The sequence below is a fragment of the Rhinoderma darwinii genome, chromosome 1 (genome assembly GCF_050947455.1).
Source record: "Rhinoderma darwinii isolate aRhiDar2 chromosome 1, aRhiDar2.hap1, whole genome shotgun sequence".
NCBI lineage: Eukaryota > Metazoa > Chordata > Amphibia > Anura > Rhinodermatidae > Rhinoderma > Rhinoderma darwinii.
This window is the reverse complement of record NC_134687.1, coordinates 646,289,629-646,317,462: the sequence shown is the minus strand read 5'-3', so window position 1 is coordinate 646,317,462 and position 27,834 is coordinate 646,289,629. Positions and strand designations below refer to the sequence as shown.

At 41.3% G+C, this 27,834-nt stretch overlaps 1 protein-coding gene across 1 annotated transcript; it reads right to left on the bottom strand.

The window, feature by feature from the left end:
- Positions 1-4,224: 4,224 nt before the first annotated feature.
- LOC142664674 (uncharacterized) lies at positions 4,225-27,416 on the bottom strand. The gene is made up of 5 exons (XM_075843941.1): positions 27,290-27,416; positions 24,610-24,688; positions 24,394-24,491; positions 24,113-24,227; positions 4,225-7,539 (listed from the first exon to the last, which is right to left on the bottom strand). Exons 2-5 carry the CDS (start codon positions 24,623-24,625, stop codon positions 6,143-6,145), a joined length of 1,626 nt encoding a protein of 541 aa, XP_075700056.1. The 5' UTR covers positions 24,626-24,688; positions 27,290-27,416; the 3' UTR covers positions 4,225-6,142.
- Between the last annotated feature and the right edge of the window lie 418 nt (positions 27,417-27,834).

The window sequence follows — 27,834 nt, the reverse complement described above, 5'->3', positions numbered from 1 at the left end:
TATATATATATATATACCAGTTAGTTTGTGTGTTTATAAAAAAAAAAAGTTTGTTTAGTTAGTGTTAGTGACGTTATAGCGAGGACGTTTTTTAGTGCTGAGGAGGCATACGCCATGCTATAGTCTGAGTCTGTGATACCGCATCAGAGATGGCTTCAGAGTTGGAACCTGTTTTAGGTAGTGACGATGATAGCGTCACTTCAGGTTCATCTTCAGGGGACGTTGTGCCTGACACAGTTGAAACTGCAGAACATGGAAGCGCAGGGCCTAGTAGCGCTGTAGCATGGGACAGCCTGGTCCCTACAGTTCAGGCTCTTGTATGGGCACCTGCTTCATCTTTTGGGCCTAGAATCCACGGATTTACTGCCACTCCTGGCATAACTCTGTACCATACAAATTTTGACCAAATGGATTACTTCCATTTATTTATTACTGACGACATTCTAAATATGATTGTCCACGAAACTAATTTATATGCCGCTCAGTATATGAGGCAGAAACTTTCACCCACCCATGCCAGAGATTGGACACCCACAAAAAAAAATACGTTAGAGCTCACCCTAAATGAGTATTGTCAAAAAGCCCTCCATTAGGTCTTACTGGTCAACAAGACCCGCCCAAGCCATCCCAGTGTATTCTGCAGTAAAGCCCAGGTCTCGTTATGAGACAATAATGAGGTTCCTCCACTTCAATAACAAAGCACAGGCCCCCCGATGAAAACCGTTATCGGTTGTTCAAAATAAGACCGCTAATAAATTCCCTCAATAATTTATTCCTGCAACTTTACACCCCTGAGCAGAATGTAAGCGTGGACGAATCCCTCCTCAACTTCCATGGAAGACTTAGCTTTCGCCAATATCTACCTTCCAAAAGGGCAAGATATGGCGTTGAGCTTTACAAATTGTGTGAAAGCGGGTAAGGATATACCACCGCCTTCAGGATTTATGAAGGGCGGGACCGCACAATAAATATACCTGGATGCCCCCCTGATCTTTCCACCAACAATAAGATCGTGTGGGAGATAATGCAGCCTCTGCTTCACAAGGGGTACCACCTGTACTGCGATAATTTTTATTCGAGTGTGCCCCTGTTTAGGCATTTGCATGCTGCAAGGACTGGAGCATGTGGTACCATGCGCAAAAACCGAATTGGTTTTCCGCAGCAATTAGTGGGGAAGCGCATGGTAAAGGGGGACTCCTGTGCTTATGCATCTGAGGAATTGCTGGCGGTCAAGTACAGGGATCGCAATGATGTGAATGTGCTAAGCACGATTCATACCGCAGGAACAGTGGCAGTGAGGGAAAGAGGGGCAACATAGGACAAGCTCAAACCAGCGAGCGTGTCCTAATATAACATGTACATGGGGGGGGGTGGATTTAAGTGACCAGGTTTTACAGCCCTATTTAGTAAAACGCAAAACAAAAACCTGGTACAAAAAAGTGGCCATTTATCTGTTACAGGTGGCAAACCACAATTCATTTGTGCTCTATAAAAAAAACAGAGGCAGAGACACATATCTGGATGTCCAGGAGAAAATTATCGAAGGCCTCATATTTGATGTTCAGGACACCAGAGAATGCCCCTAGTCTGAGGATGTCACGCGACTGACTGAAAGACATTTCATCACTCACATTTCCCCCAACTAGAAGCAACCCCCAGAAAAAGTGCAGCGTCTGCAGAAAAGACGGGCACCGCAAAGATTCCCGATATTTCTGTCCCTCACAACCAGGCGTGTGCATTGACCCGTTTTAAAAAATACCACACTGTTCTGAATGATTATATTTTAGTTAATTAGTTGAAAATATATTTGCACTACATTACATTTTTATTTTCCCCCGATTTTACTCCAAGGGTGAGGGAGGGAATGGGTGGGGGGGTGGAGGTCATGTTTGCATATTTTCTAAAGTTCATCTGCTGGAGAGCTCCATTTGCATAAACCTGCAATTTCTTATTTTAGAAAACCCCAAAAAATTAATTCCCATTATACCCCTAGATGAATATTTTGGGATCTCTGGTTCAAGAGCAGATATTTTGAAAGTGTTATAGAAACTCTGTTGAGTTTTGTTAAATCAGCTACGAAAAAAGGCGATTTGTGAAATAAGCTTCTTCTATCGTCCGTCCTCCTACAGCTCTATGTGATAAATAAGGCACACATATTTGGTATCCCCATGCACAGGAGAAGTGGCAGAATGTGAAAGGAGATCAATTTTGTCAGTGGTCTATACTGTGAGTGAAAAATGCTAGCATAAACTGACGCATTTGCTAAAAAATTGCTAAATTTATTTTGTTCCATCTTATTCAAGGAACTTTCAGAAGAAAACTGGACTTTGTAAAAATATGATAAACCCCTTAAAGAAAAATTTGTGGTGTCTACTTGTGTGAATGAAGTCATTTATGGGGTGTTTCTAATGTTTCAACAGCATTATGCCCCCCAAAAAACAGTATGCTGCTATAAAATCAAATGCAGAATTCCTGGACCGAAAAGGCCCAAAAGCCTCCTTTTATGCCAAGCCCTGGCACATGCCCGTGAATAAAGCACACATATTTGGGAAAGGAGCTGAATTTTGTCCGTGGTCTATACCATGTGCGAATAATGCTATCATAAACGGACGCAATTGCTAAATTCTTGCATTTTTTCCAATTTTGCCCACTTTAGAGAAAAAAATTAAAAAGATGTATACTTACAAATGCCACTAAACAAAGCCGTATCTATCCTTAAAAAAAAGAGTGTCAAATTCAAAGATGAACTTTATTCACCTGCAGAGTTATAGTCATCTAAAGAAGCGCATAGCAAAATTGTGACATTTGCTCTGGTCATTTAGCTGTAAAACAGCCTAGTCCTTAACAGGTTAACCTTTATTAACCGCTCCATGAATATTTACTCATAAAGACTCCACACTGTCACAGTCTCCCCCAATGTCTTCATTCAGGACTGGTCTTTTACAAACCCCTCCACTTTTTTTTTTTTATATTTTCTATCCTTTCTGAATATGATGTAGCCCTCCACATGTTACCCAGTCATGGCTTCATCCAGCCAGGTTTCTGTTCTTCCCACTACATCATAATCTATGTTGGTCATTAGAATCTCCAATTCGTCCATTTTACTTGCAAGATGTCTTGCACTCGGCAGCATACATTTGATCTTACGGACACCTTTATTATTCTTAGGTCCATATTTATTCCTATTCATCTCCCTACTCAGCTTCTAACTGCAGCCCCCACTAAATCCCCATTAACCCCTGCTGTATCCCCCTCCCTATGTACTCTATCTAACCCCGCTTGAGTATCCCCACCCTCCCTCCCCCCAGATCCCAGTTTAGAAGCTCCTCCAGCCATCTAACCATTCTTTGCCCAGCACAGCTGCACCCTCCCCATTTAGATGCAGCCCGTCCCTACCATAGAGCCTGTAGCTGACAGACAATTCAGCCCAGTTCTCCATGAACCCAAACCCTTCCTGCACCAATTTCTAAGCCACTTACTTAACTCCCCAATCTCTGTCTTTCTAGTGACGCTCGTGGCACTGGTAGGATTTCTGAAAACACTACCTTGGAGGTCCTGGACTTTAGCTTCTTTCCTAGTTCCCTAAAATTATTTTTAAGGACCTTCCATTTCCCACGGACTTTGTTATTGGTATCGATGTGTACCATAACAGCAGGGTCTTCCCCAGCCCCACCCTGCAATAGGTCTATTCGATCCGCAATTTGCTGAATCCGATCACCCGGCAAACAACACACTGTTCGGCGTTCACGGTCTCAGTGACAGATTACCCTAACCGTTCGCTGAATAATAGAATCCCCTACCGCCAGCATGTCTGACCTTTGCAGCACTCCTACTCCCATCCTTCATGCAGTCATTGTACTGGTTGCTAGGAGCAACACTCTGCTGTGTTGATGCTGGCCCTGGACTTGCATCCCTAATGTCAACCAAACTGTCATATTTACTAGGTTGTGCCAGTTTAGGACTAGCCTCCCTAGCACTTTTCACACTACCCCTTCTTCTGTTACCCAGCTGCTAATCTGAGGATCCTGAGCTTGACCCCCTCCAACCAGCTCCATCTCAGTGGCCCCAGCAGGTGCTTACTCAGTCAGCTTTAAACTCCTCTCCAGGTTTACAAAGCTCCTAAGTGCTGCAAGTTGAACATTTTGATCCAATACCTGGGCTTCCAAATACACAACACGCCTGCATCTAGTGCAAAGATATTCACACCTTGTAGCATTGTCCATGGAGAACAATTTTAAATGGGATTAACAGTATAGTAGCACAAATAATTAACTTATTTTTATACAGAACACACAACAATGCACACAGAAAATTGACCAAACTATAATTTCCTATATCCTTTTATTAAACTATGGCCTTGTGCTTCGCTGTGCACTTATCTGCAAAATAGCACTTTACTAGTGGATTCTACGAGGATGAGCCGCCCAGGTCCTGATGCAGTTTATGAGTCTCAAACCATAACATTTCCTCCACTGTGATCTCAGTAATTTACAGGTTTCTTTCTGGTGAAACACGTCTATAATTTGTCAAACATGTCTTCTGGTACTGGAGACAAATAACTTATTGATCCTTCTTTCCATTTAGACTGTTCCAGAAGTGAGGTATTCACAAGCAAACTATAGTCTTGCTCTGATGTATTATCTGGATAACTAAGGTTGTGTTTTGGCACACCCCATGTAGTTTTCATTTTTGCAGCATTTTTGGAATGGTAGACATCAAGAGTAGCAAAATCAGCATGTAGATTTTCAAAGAAATTCTGGTATTCTCAGAAACTTCTCTCAGCATCTTCTGTTCTGCTCTCAGGCTGATCTTACTGAGACAGACTGGCCTGGACCAATTGGCAGTTGTCTGAAATCTCCACATGTAGATGGTTTTCGGGACAGTGGAATGACATCTGTTAGGCCATCTTCCCTTTCCTGGAACAGACATCCATAAACTTTCTGAAGGCCTCAGAGCGCCCTGGGTCTCGGCCTGGTGAGACCACACATTTCAACAACAAGAAAGGGTAAACCAAAAATAAGACATGTTCATCCTAGTTCCTCTCTACGTCTGGAATTACACATGTAGTTTTTTTTTTTTAGCCAAATCCAAGCGTGTATTAAAAAGAATTGAGAAACATAAACGAAGGACTTATACTTTTCTTTCTGGCTGGATCCACTTCTGGCTTTGAGGTGAAGTTTTTCATGCGCTTTTTTGAGATAAACGGCATGTGTGATTCCAATTCACATATATCAGTTTTGTTCCAGAAATGTCTGCGGCTGTCCTATTCATCCGAATAGTAATCTCAGAATCAATGTGGATGCTGCAGGAACAACCACACTCAGATGTATGGAACTATTTAGTTTAAAAAATGTATGCTACAAATCTGCCGCAAGTGAATCTACCCTGAGGGTAAGAAAAGACGGAACAGCATACACAACCATACCCACATTGTGACGAATTGACACATGATTTAGCCGGTAAATATTGTGGTATTACCAGAAACATTGTGTGGCCATTCACCACCAAATGGGGGCGTGATTTTGGGCACCGACCTTGATTCTAATTCAGTGATAAATACACTTATGACATTTCCTTTCATGTAAATAAATCTGGGAATACTTAATTTATTCAACTGCAAAGTTACTTGCAGTTTTAGTGTTTCTTTTCTTCAATTCCATAACCTTAATTTTTTATACTGTTTTAATGAAATTAAAATATAAAAATGTCCATATATGTAAAAACAAAACTTTTACATTGTCCTTACGGTCACTCTGGATTTTCCTGCAGTGTGGTGGAATTTATGAATACAGTAATACACAGCGAGTTTCATGGTGACAGTTTCTCTGGTTTGTAAGTGTACCAGGCTCTTCTTTTCTTCCTTATATCCACAATACTTTTCCTTTATGGATCCCGGTCACAGTTGGCCTCAGGTAAATATAATTTGGGTGTTTGGCAGATCCAGGCTAATTCCACCCAAAAAATAAACAAACACTCTTCTTGGCTTTTTAATGTCAGTGAATGATCTGATGTGTGTAAAATCTTTTATTTGCTCTTCTAGCATTCCCACATTCTAAATGAGAATACGGTTTCTACTATGTGAATTCTCTTAGGAGTTCCAAAATGTAAATTTCTTTGTAAAACGTCTTCCACATATAGAACATCAAAATGTTTTTTCCCCTGTATGGTTTCTCTGATGAGCTCTAAGTTTGCCTTTAGTAGTAAAACATTTCCCACATTCTGAACACGAATATAATTTCTCTCCTGTGTGACTTCTCTTATGTACAATAAGACTTGATTTATGTCTAAAACATTTACCACAATCTGAACATGAAAATGGCTTGTCTCCTGTGTGACTTCTCTCATGTATAACAAGACTTGATTTATCTGTAAAACATTTACCACATTCCGAACATGAATATGGCTTCTCTCCTGTGTGAATTCTCTCATGTATAACAAGACTTGATTTAACTGTAAAACATTTACCACATTCGGAACATGAATACGGCTTCTCTCCTGTGTGAATTCTCTTATGTTTAGCAAGACTTGATTTAACTGTAAAACATTTACCACATTCTGAACATGAAAATGGCTTGTCTCCTGTGTGACTTCTCTTATGTATAACAAGACTTGATTTATCTGTAAAACATTTACCACATTCCGAACATGAATATGGCTTCTCTCCTGTGTGAATTCTCTCATGTTTAACAAGATGTGATTGAACTGTAAAACATTTCCGACATTCTGAACATGAATATGGCTTCTCTCCTGTGTGAATTCTCTTATGGATAACAAGACTTGATTTTTCTGTAAAACATTTTCCACATTCTGAACATGAATATGGCTTCTCTCCTGTGTGAATTCTCTTATGGATAACAAGACTTGATTTTTCTGTAAAACATTTTCCACATTCTGAACATGAATATGGCTTCTCTCCTGTGTGAATTCTCTTATGGATAACAAGACTTGATTTTTCTGTAAAACATTTCTCACATAATGAACAAGAATACGGCTTCTTTCCTGTGTGAATTCTCTCATGTGTAACAAGATGTGATTTTTGCGTAAAACATTTCCCGCATTCTGAACAAGAATACGGCTTCTCTCCTGTGTGAATTCTCTCATGTTGAACAAGATAGGATTTTTCTTTAAAACATTTCCCACATTCCAAACATGAATATGGCTTCTCTCCTGTGTGAATTCTCTCATGTTTAACAAGACTTGACTTTTCTGTAAAACTTTTCTCACATAATGAACATGAATACGGCTTCTCTCCTGTATGAATTGTTTTCTTTGTAAAAAGACCTGAGATTTGTGTGAACCGTTTACCACATTGAAACCTTTTACCCCGTTTCTGAGCTGTACTAGTGGTAGCAATCTGTGATTGGTCAGAAGACTCCTCAGGATTAGTGAAATTATATGATAGGTCTTTACTGTGAAGTCCTGGATGTACATTGAGTGTAATAAGGTTTTCGCCTGAAGAGTACTGGATAATATCTTCATCTTCTACTTTATAAATTTGGAATAAGGTGAAGTTTCCCTCAGAGTTCTTACTGGGATTTTCTGTTAGGATTAAAATATTTGTTTTGTGATTTTGTTTCAAAATAGGAAAGTTGACAAATTTATAACATTCATATTTGGCTGGAAACACACATACAGTGTTTTGAGTCAAAGTCAGAGGAGGATCAAGCAGGAAGAAGTTTAAGCCATGCCTTTTGAATCCACTCCTGGCTTCAGCTCAAAAACTGCGTGTGATTCCAGCCTTATAACGCTTTGTATAACACTTTAAAATAATCCATGACAGTCCACGATTCTGGTCTACATTCAGTTCCCCACTTTTAATTTATTCCAAAAAGCTTGACTTATTAAAATAATTTTTTATGAAAAGCAGAACCATGTCTGGCAATGAAGCCTGTTCTCTGACAACACATTTGGCCCTTTAAATACTAATAAGACATATAACATCTTAACTTAATAATAGTGCACAGTCTAATATTGGCCACAGTCTACATTTAACAAGATAATTTGTCATGAGACAAAGCACACATCTCAGGCCGAATTCACAGACATGACAATGAGGTATGTATATCCTAATGGCTGAACAGTCACTGGCTCTCAATTTTATAGAACATCTTTGGGATGCAGTGGATGACAGAGTGAAGTTAATAATCAAAATTTGTAATGAAGGTTTCCAGAACTTTGTTATATCATTCCACTAAGAATTCGGGCTGTTCTAAGGGGAAAGAGGATCCTATCAAGTACTGATAATGTGAACCTAATGAAATGAAGTGGCCACATTCAAGCTTTAGTCATATGACAATTTAATAGCAAATTGTTGTTCTATTTCTCTGCCAACCTATTTTTATTTGGTCTTGTTTTCCTCAGAACATATAGGGCTTCGATATTGTGTAATAAAATAAGTGATATATTTAACTGATGGAGTGGGAGAGTCGGAGAGGAGAAAATTCAGCTGGATGTTTTAAAACTTTCTTGCAGAGAGGTGTGGACCACCAGGAAATTTATAATCTATGGGCAGACAGCAACTGGTTAAAATAGGAGCTTCCTAATAATCATGGATGTTTTTTTTAATCCAATATAAAAAAAAAATCTTTAAACCCACTTTGAAAACTTCTTAAAGACCCTTAAAAGGAAGGTGTCATGATTTTTTTTTTTAATTATTATTATCAGATTACTTTTAATATGATATTAACATAAATTTTATTTGTGTTCTCATGTTCTACTTTTTACTGTGTTTTTACTTCTCTATGTGGCTGCCATTTTTTTTCCATCTCTGTATGTGTCGATTAACGACACATACAGGAGATGCTATACGTCACATACAACCCCCATAGAGAATGCAAATGGGAGCCGTTCCATTCTCAGAAGCGTGCGCCATCTGTGTGGGAACGGCGCATGCGCCGCTCCCACACAGATCAAAATGAAGCTCGTACGTAGAGAGAAATCCGCCGCCATTTTCATGTGGACCGGAAGCCGCTGCCGTACAGTAAGATGACGACTTCCGGCCGCGGCTTCCGGCCATATGTTCAACGAAGCGAAGGCGCAAGAAAGAGGAGCGTAGACCAGCGGAGGCGGCGACAGCAGCAGGTAATTTATGCTCGTGTATGATGTGTGTATTATGTGCGTGTATCATGTGTGTATTATGTGCGTTTATGTTCATGTAATACTGTCTGTTGAGCCCTGTATCTAATCCTCCTAGCACTGTGAAGTCGCTCAGAAAATGGCGGCACACAGTGTAGGAGGTTTGAAGACATTCAAACCCCTCCTTCTCCTGGCACTAGCCAGAAGAAAGGAGGGGGGATTGTGTGAGGACACCAGAGGAGAGTGTATCCACCCCAAATTTGCAGCATAAATCAATGAGGTTGCTTTACCACAGTGACCATGCTGCAATTTTTGGAACTGCTCCCTCTAGTGGCCAGCACATGGAAATGTTATAAATTAGAATCTAATTTAGATTTCCTGACTTATAAAATAAAACAGAGTAATCACTTAAATACTAATTGTTTAACTGAAAAAAAAAAATAATAATTTCTAGCAACATATTCCCTTTAAAGCATACCTAATTTTTAGACTACTTATCTGAATAATCTGTTAAATGTGTGTGTATAGGAGAAATAACACAATTCTAGCCATTACATGACTTGTATTTGCCATTCTTTTAGCAGTTTTCCCTCTGCAGGCTCTGTCTTTAATTCTCAGTTTTTCCTGAGGTAGTGGGTGGAGCCTAACTGCCATCATGTCTTCTTTACACTGCACATACAAAAGAAGAGAACCACCCTGGTCCACTATCTCCCTGTAGCACACCCTTAGTAGCTGCAGCAGCATGGAGCACATCATACAGAAGTAAGGAGCAGTGTAGCAGAAAATCCAGCACTGGGGTGACATAACTCTTACCAGCAGCCTATGTATCCTCTCTGCTTCTGCTCCCCTCTTGAAAAGACTTCTATTGGCAACAGCATCTGTGTCTTTCTGCTCCTGCTCCCTCCTCCTCCCCTACCGTTTCCATAAAATTCTATAAGCAGCAGCATCCCTGTGTCTCTCACCCAGTGGCACTAACTTAACATATAAATTCAGCGGTTTTATCCATGAAAATTTTAACAGTAAGTATATTACAAATTTGATATATATCAGGAAGACTATCAGATTACCATAAATTAGTGTCCATTTAAAGAAGACATTCTAAAAGGGCTATTTAGTGTACCGTAAATTATAGCAGAGATCTGATTACTTGATATTTATGCCCAAGTTTGTACTACGGAAATATCCTGAAGATAACATGTTCCCTTGTGACTTGTGTACAGAGTTGTCATGGGAACCTTGTGTGTTTTCTAATAGCTCCTTAATTCTTGTCCCAGACTCATTAAATATAGAATTATAATGAGGATCTTTCTTCTAAGCTGTTATTATTAGAAGATTTGTAATGGAAGAACCAAATAAATGACAAAGTACAAAGGCAATCACGAAAATGTATGAGTTTTTTCATTTCGATTGACCACTAAAATGATGTTCAACCGGTTGAGGACTGCCCACGGTCTATATATGGTGCAGGTTTAAGCTACCTGCCTGAGCGATTGAGCAGCTAAATGTCACTTGCCCGGCTGTCAGAGATTGCCGGGGACCATGGAAAGAAGACAAAAGTGTTTTTTACCACTTGTCTTCTCTGTACTCATGTACACAACGCTCTATAAACGCTGCTGCCTCTGTTGATCCCGGTGGTCATGTGACTGTTCACATGATTGCTGAGATGCTGGTAGAAAGGCCCTGTTCCCACTGAGTTTTTTTACGAGTTTTTTGGGGCAGAAACCGCGCCAAAAAACTCCTCAAAAACCGCCCGAAAATGCCTCGCATTGATTTCAATGGGAGGCAGACGAGTTTTTTTACCACGAGTAAAAAAAACTTGTCGCGGTAAAAAGAAGCAACATGACCCATCTTGAGGCGGTTTCCGCCTCCAAAACCCCATTTCAATGAGTCAGAAAGAGGGAAAAAAAACCTAGACGAGTGTTTTGACGAGTTTTTGTCAAACCACTGTGCAAAAACCTACTGGAGCAGTTTTTGCAGGAGGAATTTTCCTCCTGCAAAAAGCTCAGTGTGAACACAGCCAAGAGGCTGCTGCTGCTTCTAACTAGACCCAGCACAGCCCTATCAGTGACAAACAGGGCTGATCTCCCCTGCTGTAAAGCGCCAATTACAGAGGAAAAGTATAGTGTAAAATAAATAAAATAAAAAGTTTCCCAAATATCTTTTCTGATGGAAAGGTCATAAAAATAAAAGTTAAAAAACAAACAAAAATAAAGGAAGTAAAAATTACACATAAACCCCTACCTTAACGCATTGTCAAGTACATGTACGTAAAAAGCTTTAAAGGGAAGTATGGCGTGTGCTCAGGGGCTGAGCACTCTCCATACTCAGCGGTATCGACCGTGTAATACAGCCGACACCTTACTGCAACGAGCGGAATAAAAGATCACTTTGATTCCAGTTGTTTAAAACCTTAGATGCCGCGGTCAAAAGCCATTACATAGTTAGTACGGTTGAAAAAATGATGTCACATATCACTTTGCTCAATCAAGCAAGCAATTTTTTTTCCAATAATATATTCGGCAGAAACTGCTCAGAAGGGAAGGAGCACAGATCTTGATGGATTGGTTTCTGGGCACCAAGTTGCATTTGCAAAACACCTGTGGGACCAAAACAGTGGAAACACCCCAAAAGTGATGCTGGCGTCTTCTGGGAGGGAGATACGGGCCAGCGCTCACCAGACCATGGCTGCGGCCGTCGAGGAGTGAGTAATCCCAACAGTCCGCGGCCATGAACGTTACAGTGAGAAGTACACCAGGGTATAAGTTAGCTGTGCGGAGTACATCAGAGTATACGTAAGCTGTGCAGAGTACATCAGGGTATACGTAAGCTGTGCAGAGTACATCAGGGTATACGTAAGCTGTGCAGAGTACATCAGGGTATACGTAAGCTGTGCAGAGTACATCAGGGTATACGTAAGCTGTGCAGAGTACATCAGGGTATACGTAAGCTGTGCAGAGTACATCAGGGTATACGTAAGCTGTGCAGAGTACATCAGGGTATACGTAAGCTGTGCAGAGTACATCAGGGTATACGTAAGCTGTGCAGAGTACATCAGGGTATAATACAGTGGTATAATAATGGGGTAAATAGTACAATTATTCATAGATGTGTGTTACACTGAAGCAATCCTTTATGAACAGGACAGTGTCGCACTGATAAATGGTGTCCTTTCTTATCCCCTTTCGGTCCACACTCTGCACCTTTGCAGTTTGGGGAATTTTGCTGGGAAAGTGATGTCTTGGTATAATACGGACGCCCTCGCTTCCAGCAGACATGTTTAGACCCTCCTCTTCCGGATTCCCAAATATTAGAGCCCTAATAATCACCTCCTGAAACGGAAGGAAAATTCCACTGGATCTGTTCATCTGCATATTTTTTCATCATCAACTAATGGGAGCCGTAACTTTTTTATTATTTCATACACGTAGTGGTTTGAGGGCTTTTTATTAATACCATTTTGGGGTATATGCAGTGGCGGATTATCATATGGGCAGTGAGGGCGGCCGTCCGGGCCCCGATGCTGGCCACCCAAACCGCAGTCTTATAAAACTATGCAGCGCACTCGCGCTGCTAACTGCCGCTGTGGAGATGGGGAGCAGAGAATTTAGGGCGGACTTGGCCGAGATAGTGCTAGCTAGCAGACGTTAAGCACGTCTAATAAGGTTTAGGACATGCCTCTCAGACACAGCATGCGCCGCAAAGCGGAACAGGAGGGCGATCCCGTCACAAAACTGGAAGAGAAGAGCAGGGGGGTCACCGGCTGTGAGGTTAGTGGTACTGGTTGCCGGTTTACCCTCCAGCCCCAACTAACATTAAAGTCATTGGTCGACACTATGTGGGGGATTATGCAGTAAGGGGAGGTCTAACCATCTAACTGACTGCAGCTGGCTGTATGAGGGGATAATAATTCCCCCCATAGAGCCCTCTGCAGTCAGATGCTCAACCCCCACCCCCTTGCAGTATAATAACTACTGAGGACTCCATGGGGGGATTATTCCTAGAGCCCCTTGTCTGCAGTCAGATGGTTGCAGTATAATTCCCCCCCCCCCCCCCATAGAGCCCTCAGTAGTTATTATATTGCAAAGGGAGGTCAGATTCTCTGGATAACTGCGGAGAGCTGTATGGGTGGGGGGGGGGGGGGAAGGATGTACACCTTTGAAAACTTTTTTTTTTTTTTATAAAAATGTGTGTTTGGTGCAACTTTTCTAATTACATTTTATTAAAAATAATTTTTACTTTTTGAGATACAGCTGCTTTGTATCCATCAGGTCAGCTGGACTGACGGGATCAGTGACACGTGTCCTGCGCTAATTTGTAATCTTAGATGTGATTGACACGCAGGATCCACCTGTAATCTAAGACACGCAGGCCTGTGTCCCTGATCCCGTCAGTCCTGCTGACCAGACGGATACAGGATACAAAATCAGCTGTATCTAAAAAAGTAAAAATATTTTTTTATAAAATCAAACACACACACACACACACACACACACACACACACACACACACACACACACACACACTAGAATATAACGTTTTTAAGTTTGTATACAGCCTTTACGTTATGGGCCTATTTTTTTCTAATTATTTGAATATGTTCCCTAATGTAATTATTCATGTTTTTATTTTTGTGGGGGCAGCCATCTTTATTAGCATCTGTTTATGTGTCTCTGCACGACACATACACAGGTGATATACGCAGTCGCGGATCATCATTAGGGCTGTTCACCCAAACTGCACATAACCGCACAGGCCCAATCATGTCTGGTGGCGTCGCTAGCACCGTGGTGGGCCCCCGGTGCTAGCAATAGCCACATTCACTTGTATCTGCGTCCTCAGGACATAGATACAAATGAATACTATAGGCTGAAGGCCACGTTAGGGCTGCAGCCTATAAGGCGCTGGGAAGAATCCCTGCGCAGGCCGTCTTGAAGACGTCACTGCATAACACTGGTGTGCACATGCGTCCTGCCCGGAGGATGTGTTTCCCTCCGTCCGTCGCGGGAACGGGCCAAAGTAAGTACAATATTTTATTTTTTGGGGGGGGGGGATGCTGTGTAGCACTACATACAGGGGAGGAGCGATGTGTGGCAGTATATACAAGGGGGGGAAAGCTCTGTGTGGCACTATATACAAGGGGGAGCGCTGTGTGACACTATATATACACACACAAGAGGGAGTGCTGTGTGGCACTATATACAAAAGGGAGTGCTGTGTGGAACTATATACAAGAGGGAGCGCACAAGGGGGGGTAAGTGGCACTATATACCAGGAGGGGGGGTGTGGTGCCATCTACAGAGGCTGTGTGTATGTGGTGCTTTACTTCACAGTGTTTCATACTATTTTATTCAGGGGCACAGTGTGCGGTCCCATAATTTTATCTTCGTTTATAGGTGTGGAAATGTTGGAAAAGTGAGGAGTCGAAGACATCTGAGTGGCAAACTCCATAAATGGGTTGTGGCCGGGAGAAGTCATCATGAAGTCTGGATCGGATGGAGAAGAAAAGAGGAAAAAAAAATACTAGAATCTGAGTAGTCGTCACCTGTGAGTCACTAGATTTATGGAGAATCGGTCACCTCTCCTAACATGTTTATGTGAAATACAAGGATTTCCTATAAAAGACTTTGTGTGGTCCAGGACTCATAGATAAATGCATGTTACCATTCCGCTTGTCAGGTGGATGTGTCCCTGCACAGTGTGATACGGTCAGTAATAGTTGGAGACAGTCAGTATGTAGGGACATAGCCCTGTGACAAGGGCATCGTGCAACACCCATTTGTTAATGCTCGCACAAAAAGGTGGTATTAAAAATAGATACGGTGCGGTAGTGTGGCGGTGGAAAAGGGGGGCCCAAGTTTGGGTAACAGCCTAGGGCCTATGGTCTACTTAATCCGCCCCGGAGTACATGCAACTTTTTAAACACTTTTTACTCCATTTTTTTTTAAGCGAACCTATCAAAAAACAGCATTTTTTTAAAAAATATGGCATTCACTGTTCTGTATAAATTACATGTTAACTTTATCCTGCGGGTTATTTCTATTTTATTTTGTTGATTGAGCAGAGTAAAGGCTTATTTTTGTGGGGCGAGCTGTAGTTTTTATTGGCACATACAAATTTTTTAGCACGAAGGTGACCAAAAAAATAGCAATTCTGGCGGGTTAATTGTTTTTTTTTTTTAGTGTTCACCATGCGATTTATATAATGTTATATTGTAATACGTCAGACTTTTACAGATGCGGCGATACCAATTTAGTTTTTTTACAATACTTTAGAGGAAAGGTGGGAAAAGGGTTTTTGTTTATTTTTTGTACACCACTAAAGAATTGAACTATTTTTTAACACTATTCATTAGTCCCTGCAGCGGATTTGAACCAGCGATCGTAAGACATACTAGTGTATTGAATTAATGTAATTCTTAACCGCTTCCCGACCTCCCACAGAAAATTCACGTTGGCACTTGCTGGGCTCTGTGCAGCGCCAACGTGAATCACGGTGGGTGTTAAAAGCACGATCCGGGTGTCTCTGAGTAGCGCTGACACCCAGATTGCGCTGTTATCCCCTGCCTCTGGTCCCGGAGACATGATCGGGACCTAATTGGTTCAGGTCCCGGTCATGTGATTGTGGGACAGGGAAAATTTGTTGTAGCAACGAAGTGGAAAGTTTGTTGTTATAACAAATTTTCCCGGGGACCGATTGCGGGTGCTGCCGTCGGTTATAAGACAAAACCGGAGGCCATGCAACAGCCCCCGGATCTGCCATGCACGGCAGTCTATGAGAACCAGAAGGAGGCCGGTCCTCATAAGCTTCCTGTCAGTGTGACTCTCAGGGCGGATTCAGACGAACGTGTCTTGCGTCCGCGCGGTTTTCGCGCGGACCTAGAGAAGTCTATGGGGCAGTGCAGACAGTATGTGAGTTTTGCGCAGCGTTAGTGCTCTGCGTAGAACTCGCGACATGTTCTATGTGTCTGCGTTTTTCGCGCATCAGGCACCCATTGAAGTCAATGGGTGCGTGAAAATCACGCATGCCCCACGGAAGAACTTCCGTGGGACAAGCGTTATTCGCGCAATAACAGTAAAAGAATGAATGTAAACAGAAAAGCACCACGTGCTTTTCTGTTTACAAACATCCAAACTGAGTGTCATAAAGATGGCGGCTGCGCGAAAAGAACGCAGCTGCGCATCCATATGAACAGGGCACACGGAGCTGTCAAGTGCCTTTTGTGCACGCAAAACGCTGCGGTTTTTGCGTGCGCAAAAATGGCACGTTCATCTGAATCAGCCCTCAGCATCACACTGACAGTTTATAATACGTTACACTACCTAGGTAGTGTAATGTGTTATAGCAGCGATCAGTGCTGCAGGTCTTCAAGTAAAACAAGTAAAGAGTAAAAAAATAAAAAAAAAATAAAAGTAATAAAAATGTTTTATAAAAGTGTAAAAACAAGATAAGTTACAAAAACAAAAAATACTTTTTTTCCTATAAGAGACTTTTATTATAGGGAAAAATTGAAAATGTTAAAAAAAAAGTACACATATTTGGTATCACCGTGTTCATAAATGACCCAAACTATAAAACTAATATTTTTCCCGCACGGTGAACAAACACAAAAAAAAATAATTTAAAAAATCACTATTTTTTTGGCATCAACCCTCCCAACATATAGAATAAAAAGTGATCAAAAAGTCGCAAGTACCCTAAAATAATACCAATAAAAACTGCAACCCATCCCACAAAAAAACAAGCCCTTACACAGCATTTTTGACTAAAAAATAAAAAAAGTTATCGCTCTCAGAATATGGTGACACAAAAAATAAATAATTTTATCGAAAAGTGATTTTATTGCGCAAACGCCACAAAACATAAAAAAACTATATACATATGGTATCAGCGTAATCGTATCAACACGCAGAATAAATAAAAATGTCATTTATAGCGCACGGTGAACACTGTGTTAAAAAGAAAAAAAAAAAAAAAGGACATAAAACATTGTCAGAATTTATGTTTTTTTTGTCACTTTGCTTGCCAAAATAATCTAATAAAAAAAGTGATTAACCCCTTAAGGACGCAGCCTAGTTTTGGCCTTAAGGCTCAGAGCCCATTTTTCAAATCTGACATATTTCACTTTATGTGGTAATAACGTCAGAATGCTTAAACCTATGCAAGCGATTCTGAGATTATTTTCTCGTGACACATTGGACTTCATGTTCGTGGTAAAATTTGGTCGATATATTCAGTGTTTATTGGTGAAAAATTGCAAAATTTTGAGAAATTTTTGAAAAAATAGAATTTTCAAAATTTAAATGCATCTGCTTGTAAAACAGATGGTTATACCACCCAAAATATTTACTAGTTCACATTTCCCATATGTCTACTTTAGATTGGCATCGTTTAATGAACATTCTTTTATTTTTCTTGGACGTTACAAGGCTTAGAACATAAACATCAATTTCTCATATTTTTCCGAAAATTTCAAAAGCCTTTTTTTTAAGGTACCTCTTGAGTTCTGAAGAGGCTTTGAGGAGCCTATGTATTAGAAACCCTGATAAAACACCCCATTTTAAAAACTAGACCCCTCAAAGTATTCAAAACAGCATTTAGAAAGTTTTTTAACCCTTCAGGCATTTCACAGGAATTAAAGCAAAGTGGAGGTGAAATTTGCAAATTTCATTTTTCTTGCTAAATTACAAGTTTATTCAATTTTTTTCCTGTAACACAGGTTTTACCAGAGAAACACTACTAAATATGTATTGTCCAGATTCTGCAGTTTTTAGAAATGTCCCACATGTGGCTCTACTGCGCTCGTGGAATAAAACACAAGCCTTAGAAGCAAAGAAGCACCTAGTGCATTTTGAGGCCTCTTTTTTATTAGAATATATTTTAGGCAGCATGCCAGGTTTGAAGAGGTGTTGAGGTGCCAAAACAGTAGGAATCCCCCAATAGTGACCCCATTTTGGAAACTACACCCCTCAAGGAATTCATTTACCATTTTGACCGCACAGTTTTTTCACAGTACGTATTTGAATTGGGCTGTGAAATGAAAAAAATGAAATTTTTTCCAATAAGATATCATTTGTGATCAAAATGTCTTATTTTCACAGGGAACAAAATACCCCATTTTGTTGCCCAATTTGTCCTTAGTGCGGCAATACCCCATTTGTGGTGATAAACTGCCGTTTGGGCCCATGGGAGGGCTCAGAAGGAAAGGAGCGCTATTTGTTCTTTGGAGTCCAGATTTTGCTGGATTGGTTTTCGGGTGCCATGTTGCATTTGCAGAGCCCCAGAGGTATCACAGCAATGTAAACCAACCACAAATGACCCCATTTTGGAAACTACACCCCTCAAGGAATTCATTTATGGGTGTTGTGACCATTTTGACACCATAGTTTTTTCACAGAACTTATTTGAATTGGGCTGGGAATTAAAACAAAATTATTTTTTTCAAATAATATATGTCGTTTTGGCTGAAAATTTCTTATTTTCACAAGAAACAAAATACCCCATTCTGTTGCGCAATTTGTTCTGAGTGCCGCAATACCCCATTTGTGGTGATAAACTGCCGTTTGGGCCCATGGGAGGGCTCAGAAGGAAAGGACCACAATTTGGCATACTGGGGATTTTCTAGTGCGAAGTCATGTATGCAGAAGCCCCTGAGGTACCAGTACAGTTGAAACCCGCAAGAAGTGACCCCGTTTTAAAAACTACACCCATAAGGCATTCATCTAGAATAGTGTAGTGAGCATTTTGACCGGAGACCTACACCCCATAAACTGTAATGTGGGTTCTCCCGGGTATGGCAATACCCTACATGTGGCTGTTATCTGCTGCCTGGGCACACAGCAGGGCCCAGAGGGGAAAGACGAGGGGGGATAAGCTGTGCGGAGGGCATCAGGGGAAGTGAAACTGGGGTAAATTATAAACCAAGGGATGTATGATAAATTTTAAAACACTTTCATACAGAGCTCTGGTTATTCGGGACACGTGTCACATTGATATATTGTGTCCTCCCTTATCCCCCTCTTATAGCAGACTTTGTACCTCTTTTGACTTTTTCCCTTCTTGCCAATTTGGGGAACTTCTCCTGGAAAGTGTTGTCCTGGTACGATGCGTGTGGCCTCGCTTCCAGAAGTACTGGGTGCCCCCCTTCTTGGTCCCTAAAGATTAGGTTCTTGATAATCACCTCTTGAAATTCCAGGAAAGTTCCCGTCTGGCCTGCACATCGATGTAGCACGTACGCATTGTACAATGCCATCTGTATGATGTGCACGGCCAGCTTCTTATACCACACCGCATGGTGCTGTAGGGCTTCAGGGCTTGATCTTACAAGTCTATCCCTCCCATGTACCTATTGTAGTACAGGATGCAGTCTGGTTTGGGGGTGGCCTTTCCTTCATATATCCTAAACCTGTAGGTATACCCTGATGCACTCTCGCAGCTTATATATCTTCACGCCATACCTTACCCTCTTACCCGGCAGGTACTCGGGAATTGAACCCTCCCTTTAAAATGTACCAGGGACTCATAAATAGAAATACACTTCTCGGGGGTGTATGCTTGGGAAAACCGGGCACTGAAACGGTCTAATAGGGGTCTCCGTTTATACAAACGATCAAAACTGTGGCCATCTCGGGGTGGGCACGGCTTATTATCAGTATAATGTAAGAAGCGAAGTATTGCCTCATTTATTTAATTTTTTTAGGTTACAGTTCAGTTCTGAAGTTGCTTTGAGGGGCCCATATATTAGAAACCCCCATCAAACACCCCATTTTAGAAACTAGACCCCTCAAAGTATTCACAACAGCATTTAGAAAGTTTATGAACCCTTTAGGTGTTTCACAGAAATTTAGAGCAAAGTAGAGGTGAAATTTACATTTTTTTTTTGCCAGGAAATCCTCTTTATACCATTTTTTTTATAACACAAAAAGTTTTATCAGAGAAACGCAACTTAATACGTATTGCCCAGATTCTGCAGTTTTGAGAAATATCCCACATGTGGCCCTAGTTCGGTAATGGACTGAAGCAGCGGCCTCCGAAGCAAAGGAGCAACTAGTGGATTTTGAGGCCTCTTTTTTATTAGGCACCATGTCCGGTTTGAAGAGGTCTTGTGGTGCCAAAACATTGGAAACACCCCAAAAGTAACCCCAGTTTGGAAACTAGACCCCTTGAGGAATCCATTGTAGTTTTCATGTCATGCATGCGGCTTTTTGATCAGTTTTTATTAGATTTTTAGGTGGCGTGGTGACTAAAAAACAGCAATTCTACTATTGTTTTTTTATTCTATTTTTTTTACAGCGTTCACCGTGCGCTATAAATGACATATTCACTTTATTCTGCGGGGCGATACGATTATGGCGATACCCTATGTTTATAGGTTCTTTTTATGTCTTATGGCGTTTGCACAATAAAATACGTTTTGTAAAAATATCATTCACTTTTTGTGTTACCTTATTCTAAGCGCCAGAACTTTTTTATTTTTCAATCAATAAAGCCGTGCGAGGACTTATTTTTTGCGTAACGAACTGTAGTTTCGATCAGGACCATTTTTAGGTACATGCGACTTTTTGATCTCTTTTTATTCCATTTTTTGGGAGGTGAAGTGACCAAACAATTGTGATTGTGGTACGGTTTATTATTATTTTCTTTTACGGCGTTCACCGTGCGGGATAAATAACAAAATAATTTTGTCGTTCAGGCCGTTACGGACTCGGCAATACCAATTATGTATAGTTTGTTTGTTTATATATTTTTATTAATAATAAATGACTGATGAGGTAAAAAGGGAGATTTTTACTTTTAAAACTTTTATTTTCTTATTTTTACACATCTTTTTTTAACTTTTTTTTTAACTTCATTACTTTGTCCCACTAGGGGACTTGAGGGCAGGAGGCCCTGATCGCAATTCTAATACACTGCACTACATGCGTAGTGCAGTGTATTAGAACTGTCAGCTACTCACTGACAGCAAGCATAGTGGGTCCTGACTTTGTCAGGACCCACTAGGCTTCCGTCTATGGCATAGCCGGACGCCATTGTTAGGTGTCCGGTTGCCATAGTCACCATCGCCGGCCGCTATCGTGTAGCAGGCCGGCGATGGCAGCTTAACCCCTAAAAAGCCGCGATCTCTATAGAACACGGCTTTTAAGGGGTTAACCAGCGGGGACACAGCGATCGGTCCCCGCTGTAGGAGCTGTGACAGCTGCTGTACGAGACAGCATCTGTCACAGCTCCTGTATGTGTCGGGAGGACGGCCGAAATGGCCGTTACTCCCGAGACGTACTATTAGGTCATGGAGCGCGAACGATACAGTTACCATGACCTAATAGTACGTCCAGGAGCGGGAAGGGGTTAAAAAATAAAAATCAAATGTACCCTAAAATGGTACCAATGAAAACTAGAGATTGTTCCGCAACAAATAAGCCCTCGCACGGCTCCGGTGGAGAAACAATAAAAAAAAAGTTCTGCCTCTCAGAATATAGCGACAGAAATTGTGCAGTGTTCAAAAGCGGATAAGATCGGGCACCATTTATCAGTGCCACATCGGCCACAAATCTGCGGATTATTATTTATTTACCGAATTATTATACCCTCTTATTATGTCCTGATGTACTCAGCAAAGTTTACACCAACCCCCACATTATAAACTGAAATACCAGCAAAATCCCAAACAGAACAGTTACCAAGCAAAATCTGCGCTCCAAAAGCCAAATGGCGCTCCCTCCCTTCTGAGACCCACAGCATGACCAAACACCAGCTTACGTCCATATATATGTCATTTTATACCCGGGAGAACCCGCTCAACATTGTATGAGGTATTTGTCTTCAGTGGCACAAATTGGGCACAACATATTGTGCATTAAAACGGCATATCAGTGGAAAATTTAAATTTTCACTTTGCACCATCCGCTGCGCATCAACGCCTGCGCGCACCACGACTTAATACAATGTCGTGGAGCGGGGGGTTATATATGGAGCGGGCTCATGCGCTGCGATCGCTCATATTCTGAAGGTGTCAGCTGTGTATTACAGCTGACACCCAGGACTAACGGACAGGAACAGCGATCACGCTTGTACAGGAGCCTGTAAAAATGATATTATACTGCAATACATTAGTATCGCAGTGTATTGTACCAGCGACCTAATGATCGCTCGTTCCAGTCCCCTAAAGGGACTTTTGGGAGGTTTCCACTGTTTTGGTACCTCAGGGGCTTTGCAAATGCGACTTGACACCCGAAAACCATTCCAGCTAAATTTGAGCTCCAAAAGCCAAATATTGTTCCTTCCCTTCTGAGTCCTGCCGTGGGTCCAAACAGCAGTTTATTACCACATATGGCATATTGCTGTAATCAGGACAAATTGCTTTACAAATTTTGGGGTGATTTTTCTCCTTTATTCATTGTAAAAATTAAACATTACTATGTTTTTCAGAAAAAAGTAGATTTTAATTTACACAGCCTAATTCCACTAAATTCAGCAAAAAAAACTGTGGGGTCAAAATGCTAACTATACCCTAGAAAAATTCCTTGAGGGGTGTAGTCTTCAAAATGGGGTCACTTTTGGGGAGTTTCCGCTGTTTTGCTCCTTCCAGGGCGTTGCAAACGCGACATGGCACTGAAAAACAATCCAGCAAAATCTGCGCTTCAAATTCCAAATGGCGCTCCTTCCCTTTTGAGCTCTGCCGTGGGTCCAAACAGCAGTTTATTACCACATATGGGTTATTGCTGTAATCGGGAGAAGTAGCTTTACATGTTTTGAGGTGCTTTTTATTCTTTATTCCTTGCAAATATTTTTTAAAATATTTTTTCAGAAAAAAAGTAGGATTTTCACTTTCACAGTCAAACTCCAATAAATATAGCAAAATACCTGTGGGGTCAAGATGCTAACTGTACCCCTAGATACATTTCTTGAGGTGTGTAGTTTCCAAAACCGTGTCACTTTTGAGGGATTTCCACTGTTTTGGCACTACAAGACCTCTTCAAACCGGACATGGTGCCTAAAATATATTCTTAAAAAAGGAGGCCCCATAATCCACTAGGTGATCCTTTGCTTCTGAGGCCGGTGTTTCAGTCCATTATCACACTAGAGCCACATGTGGGATATTTCTAAAAACTGCAGAATCTGGGTAATAAATATTGAGTTGCATTTCTCTGGTAAAACCTTCTGTGGTACAGAATTTTTTTTATTACAAATGAATTTCAGCAAAAAAAAAAAAAAATTGTCAACTTCCCCTCTACATTGCTTTAATTCCTGTGAAGCGCCTAAAAGGGTTAAGAAACTTTCTGAATGCCGTTTTGAATACTTTGAGGGGTGCAGTTTTTAATATGGGGTGATCTATGGGGTCTATCTAGTACATAAGGCCCCTAAAGCCGCTTCAGAACTGAACTGGTCCCTGTAAAAATAGCCTTTTGACATTTTCTTGAAAATATAAGAAATTTCTTATAAAGTTCTTAAGCCTTGTAACGTCCTAGAAAAATAAAATAATGTTCAAAAAAACGATGCAAATATAGAGTAGACATCTGGGAAATGTGAAATAGTAACTATTTTGTGTGGTATTACTATCTGTTTTACAAGCAGATACATTTAAAATGAGAAAAATCATAATTTTTGCACATTTTTTCTACATTTTGGCGTTTTTCACAAATAAGCAATGAATTTATTGACCAAAATTTTCCACTAACATAAATTACAATATGTTACGAGAAAATCTCAGAATCGCTTGGATAGGCAAAAGCATTCCAGAGTTATTACCACATAAATTGACATGTCAGATTTGAAAAAATGGGGCTGGTCCTGAAGGCCAAAATGAGCTCGGTCCTGAAAGGGTTAAATGCTCCTGGTATCCCTCCCAAAATCTGATGATACTAAGCCTAGTGCATGGCCGGAATCACAGAACACCTTGTAGAGAACTATGTGCAGTCACAGCTCCCTCAGGTCCTGCACTATGTATAACACATTGTCTGAAGTGTTACTGTAATGTAGAACTAAGGAGGAACCTCACCTTAACAAAACTCCCAATTCACTTTCTAAATTCATTATTACTGACCTGTGGTAACACCTCCTGGAATTTCCTCCTCCACTTCCCTCTTACACGTTTGATCGCCCCTCACCCGCTCTTCTTCGGCTTCATCCTCCGCTTTAATATTAGTCAGATCTTCCCCCTGATTTCACATATGTAACAATTCAGTACAATACAGCAGAGAGTGCGAAGAATCTAACAGATCAACATAAGAAACCACCAAAATCTATGACCACATCTATGACCGCAGGACCAAAAAGCTCCACACCCCCCTATATAGATCTGGTATAGGGCTCAGCTTCATCTACCTGAGGATTCTCGGGGACATTGTGATTTTCCTCTGGACAGTCCTGGGAATACAGAGGACTGGGACATCTCTCTGGTGGACTTCCCCTACTGGATCCATCTGTAGAAAACACACAGTGGCGGAATTTACAAGTGATGATGAGATGATGGGAGTTGTATCTAGGTGACCCTCAAAACAGGTTCGTCTTTACAAATAATGAACGTCTCCCGCTCCTTACACTGCTGATCAGCCATTAAATCCGGCTCCTCTTCGGCTTCATCTTTAACCTCAACCTTAATATCAATCAGATTTTCACCCTAAACAGACAAAAAAAAAAAAAAAAAAAGTTAAATGAACTTGAGTTCAATGACTTTATAGCAGAGTTGTAGCTAGGATCTCCAGCACCCAGGGGAAAGATTCTGTCTCTCTCCCCCCCCCCCCCCCCCCGACATGTTCACTTTTTCTACCAATCAGTGAGGTGTAATTTATTTTATGTAACTCCAGTATAAAACATTTGTACATTTTACAAGCAATATAGTATTATAAGGGAGTTACCATAACAATAAATTAACCCTTTCCTGACATTTGTCGTATGCTTACGTCATATTCGGGCAGGGGAAATATGGAACAGGCTCACGCAGTGAGCCCGATCCATATGATGCGTGTGTCGGCTGTATGTTACAGCCGATACTTCACAGTAACGAGCGGGATTCTTTAACCCATTAAATGGCGCAGTCAATAGCGACCGCGGCATTTAAATAGTTAGAAAGAGCAATGCAATCGCAGGGTGACGATGGTTGCTATGGCAGCCTGGGGGCCTAATGAAGGCCTCCTGGTCTGCCATCTTTGTGCTATTAAGGGGTTAATAGAAGCCTGTCAGAAAGACGATATACTGCAATATATTAGTATTGCAGTAAATAGTGCAAGCAATCCAACGATCGCTGGTTGAAGTCCCCTAGGGGGACTAATAAAAAGTTGTTTTTTTTATGTAAAAAAAAAAAATATATATATATTAAGGCTATGTTCACACTGAGTATTTTGGGGGAGGAATATCTGCCTCAAAATTCCGTTTGGAACTTTGAGGCAGATATTCCTCTCCCTGCACGCCGATTTTCGCGGCAATTATCGCGCCGTTTTTCGCCCGCGGCCATTGAGCGCCGCGGCCATAAAACAGCGAGAAATACGCTTTCTCCTGCCTCCCATTGAAGTCAATGGGAGGTCGGAGGCGGAAGCGCCCGAAGATAGGGCATGTCGCTTCTTTTTCCCGCGAGGCAGTTTTACTGCTCGCGGGAAAAAGACGCCGACGCCTCCCATTGAAATCAATGGGAGGCGTTCTCGGGCCGTTTCTGCCGAGTTTTGCGACGCGGTTTCCGCGTCAAAAAACTCGGCAAAATACCCCGTGTGAACATAGCCTAAAAGTTCAAAAAACCCTCCTTTTAACATTTTTCCCCCTAGAGCATTGTAAACAATAAACATAATTGGTATTGACGCATCCATAAAAGTCTGAACATTTAAAATATGTCACTATTTAACCCGCACGGTACACGCAGTAAAAAAATAAATAAAATTAAAAAAAAGGTAAAAACGCCAGAAGCGCAATTTTTTGGTCACTTCATCTCCCACAAAAAATGGATTAAAAACGAAACCTCGCATGAACCCCAAAATGGTATCATTAAAAACTACAGCTTATCCCGCTAAAAATAAGCCCTCATAACACTTAAATCGACATAAAAAATAAAAAAATTATGGCTCTCAGAATTTGGCAACAAAATAAATTTTTATTTTTTACACTTCGTATTTTCCTTGTAAAAGTAGTAAAACATAGAAAAAAACTATATATATTTAGTATCGCCGTAATAGCATTGACCCGCAGAATAAAGTTATCATGTAGTTTTAATTGTTTTATTGAATTCTGTAAAAACAAAGCGCAAAAAACAAATGGAGGAATCGCTTTTTTTTTCCATTTTCTACCTCACAAATATTTTCTTCCTGTTTCCCAGTACATTATATGGAACAATAAATGTCGCTACGAAACACTAGAACTCGTTCCGCAAAAATCAAGCCCTCATAGGACTATATCGACGGAAAAATTAAAACGTTATGGCTTTTGGAAGGTAGGGAGGAAAAAACGAAAATGTAAATCTGAAAGTGGTTTACGACGGGAAGCGGTTAAAGAGGTCAGTACCGGACTAAAAAATATTGTATAACGGAGGCTAATGGGACTACATAGTGACATAATGAACAGCCTCCTCTTGTAGATACTGCCACACCCCCGCTTGTAGATAGTGTCACACACACCCCCTTGTAGATCGTGTCAAACACCCACCTTGTAGATAATGCCACACTCCACTCTGGGAGAAATTGCCAAGACCCCCCCCCTCCCCCCGTAGATAGTGCCACACACCCCTTGTAGATACTGCCACACTCCCCCCACCCCCGCTTGTGGATACTGCCACACCCCACCCTGTAGATACTGCCACACAGCCCCCCCTTGTAGATAGCGCCATTGGGGCTCCTTTTAGAAGTCATATACCAGCTCTATATATGGACAGGGGTGTCAGGGCTCACTGTAAGAGTGTTATACCTGGCCAGAGCATCGGCAATTCTTTGGCCAGGGATTCCGCTCCAGGAAGAGTAAATTGCAGAGCTGGGATAGTTTCCTGCTCTGCCAAATTATTCAACTGTATCTGCATCCTAAGGACGCAGATACAATTGAACATAGTAGTTGCCGGGACACGTCTCTGTAAATTTGGGACTGTCCAGGCAAATTCGGGATTGTTGGCAACTATGACCGTGCCGCCCAGCCCGGCGCCCCCTACCTTCTTTCTATTTGCGCCCGGGGCACATGCCCAGCCTGACCCCCCCCCCCCCCCCACAGCTTTATAGTCATATTTTGAGGAGAATTTAGCGCCATCTACCTGATGATTCTCTGGAACATTGTGATTTTCCTTTTGACAGTCCTGGGAATACAGAGGACTGGGACATCTCTCTGGTGGATTTCTCCTACTGGATCCATCTATAGGAAACACAAAGTGACTGAATACATGACTACTGTATATCTGTCTATATATCACATACTTCTCTATGAACCTTACATTCTATACTTATTTAATCAAAGTCTAAAGGGCACGTCCTGAGATTTGCGGATACAGTTGAAAGTTGTTAAGCGCAGGGGACATTTATTAAGAGCTCCCTGCCAACCAAAAAAAAGTGCCCAGGCGTGCCATGGAACAATGATACCTCTGCTTATTGGGGAATTCTATATTTCAAAGAGGGAACCCACAGTGAAGACCCTCATCTTTTCTTAGTCACACAAAGTACCTGTAGTAAGAAAAACAACTACACCAAGTTTCCTTTTACCTGGTGCGGTTATGAGGAATGGGGAAATAAAAAATATATGATTACATTTAGTTAATTGGCTTTCAGTGACACCATGAGAGAGGCTGCCTCCCTCCTGGACAGG

What these genes read in the sequence shown, in the direction of transcription:
- LOC142664674 (XM_075843941.1), bottom strand. An exon ending in ATGTCCCCGAGAATCCTCAG is followed by an intron (nt 24,228 to 24,393) that starts GTAGATGAAGCT and finishes ATGTGAAATCAG; the next exon opens with GGGGAAGATCTGACTAATAT. An exon ending in TCCAGGAGGTGTTACCACAG is followed by an intron (nt 7,540 to 24,112) that starts GTCAGTAATAAT and finishes TAATCCTAACAG; the next exon opens with AAAATCCCAGTAAGAACTCT.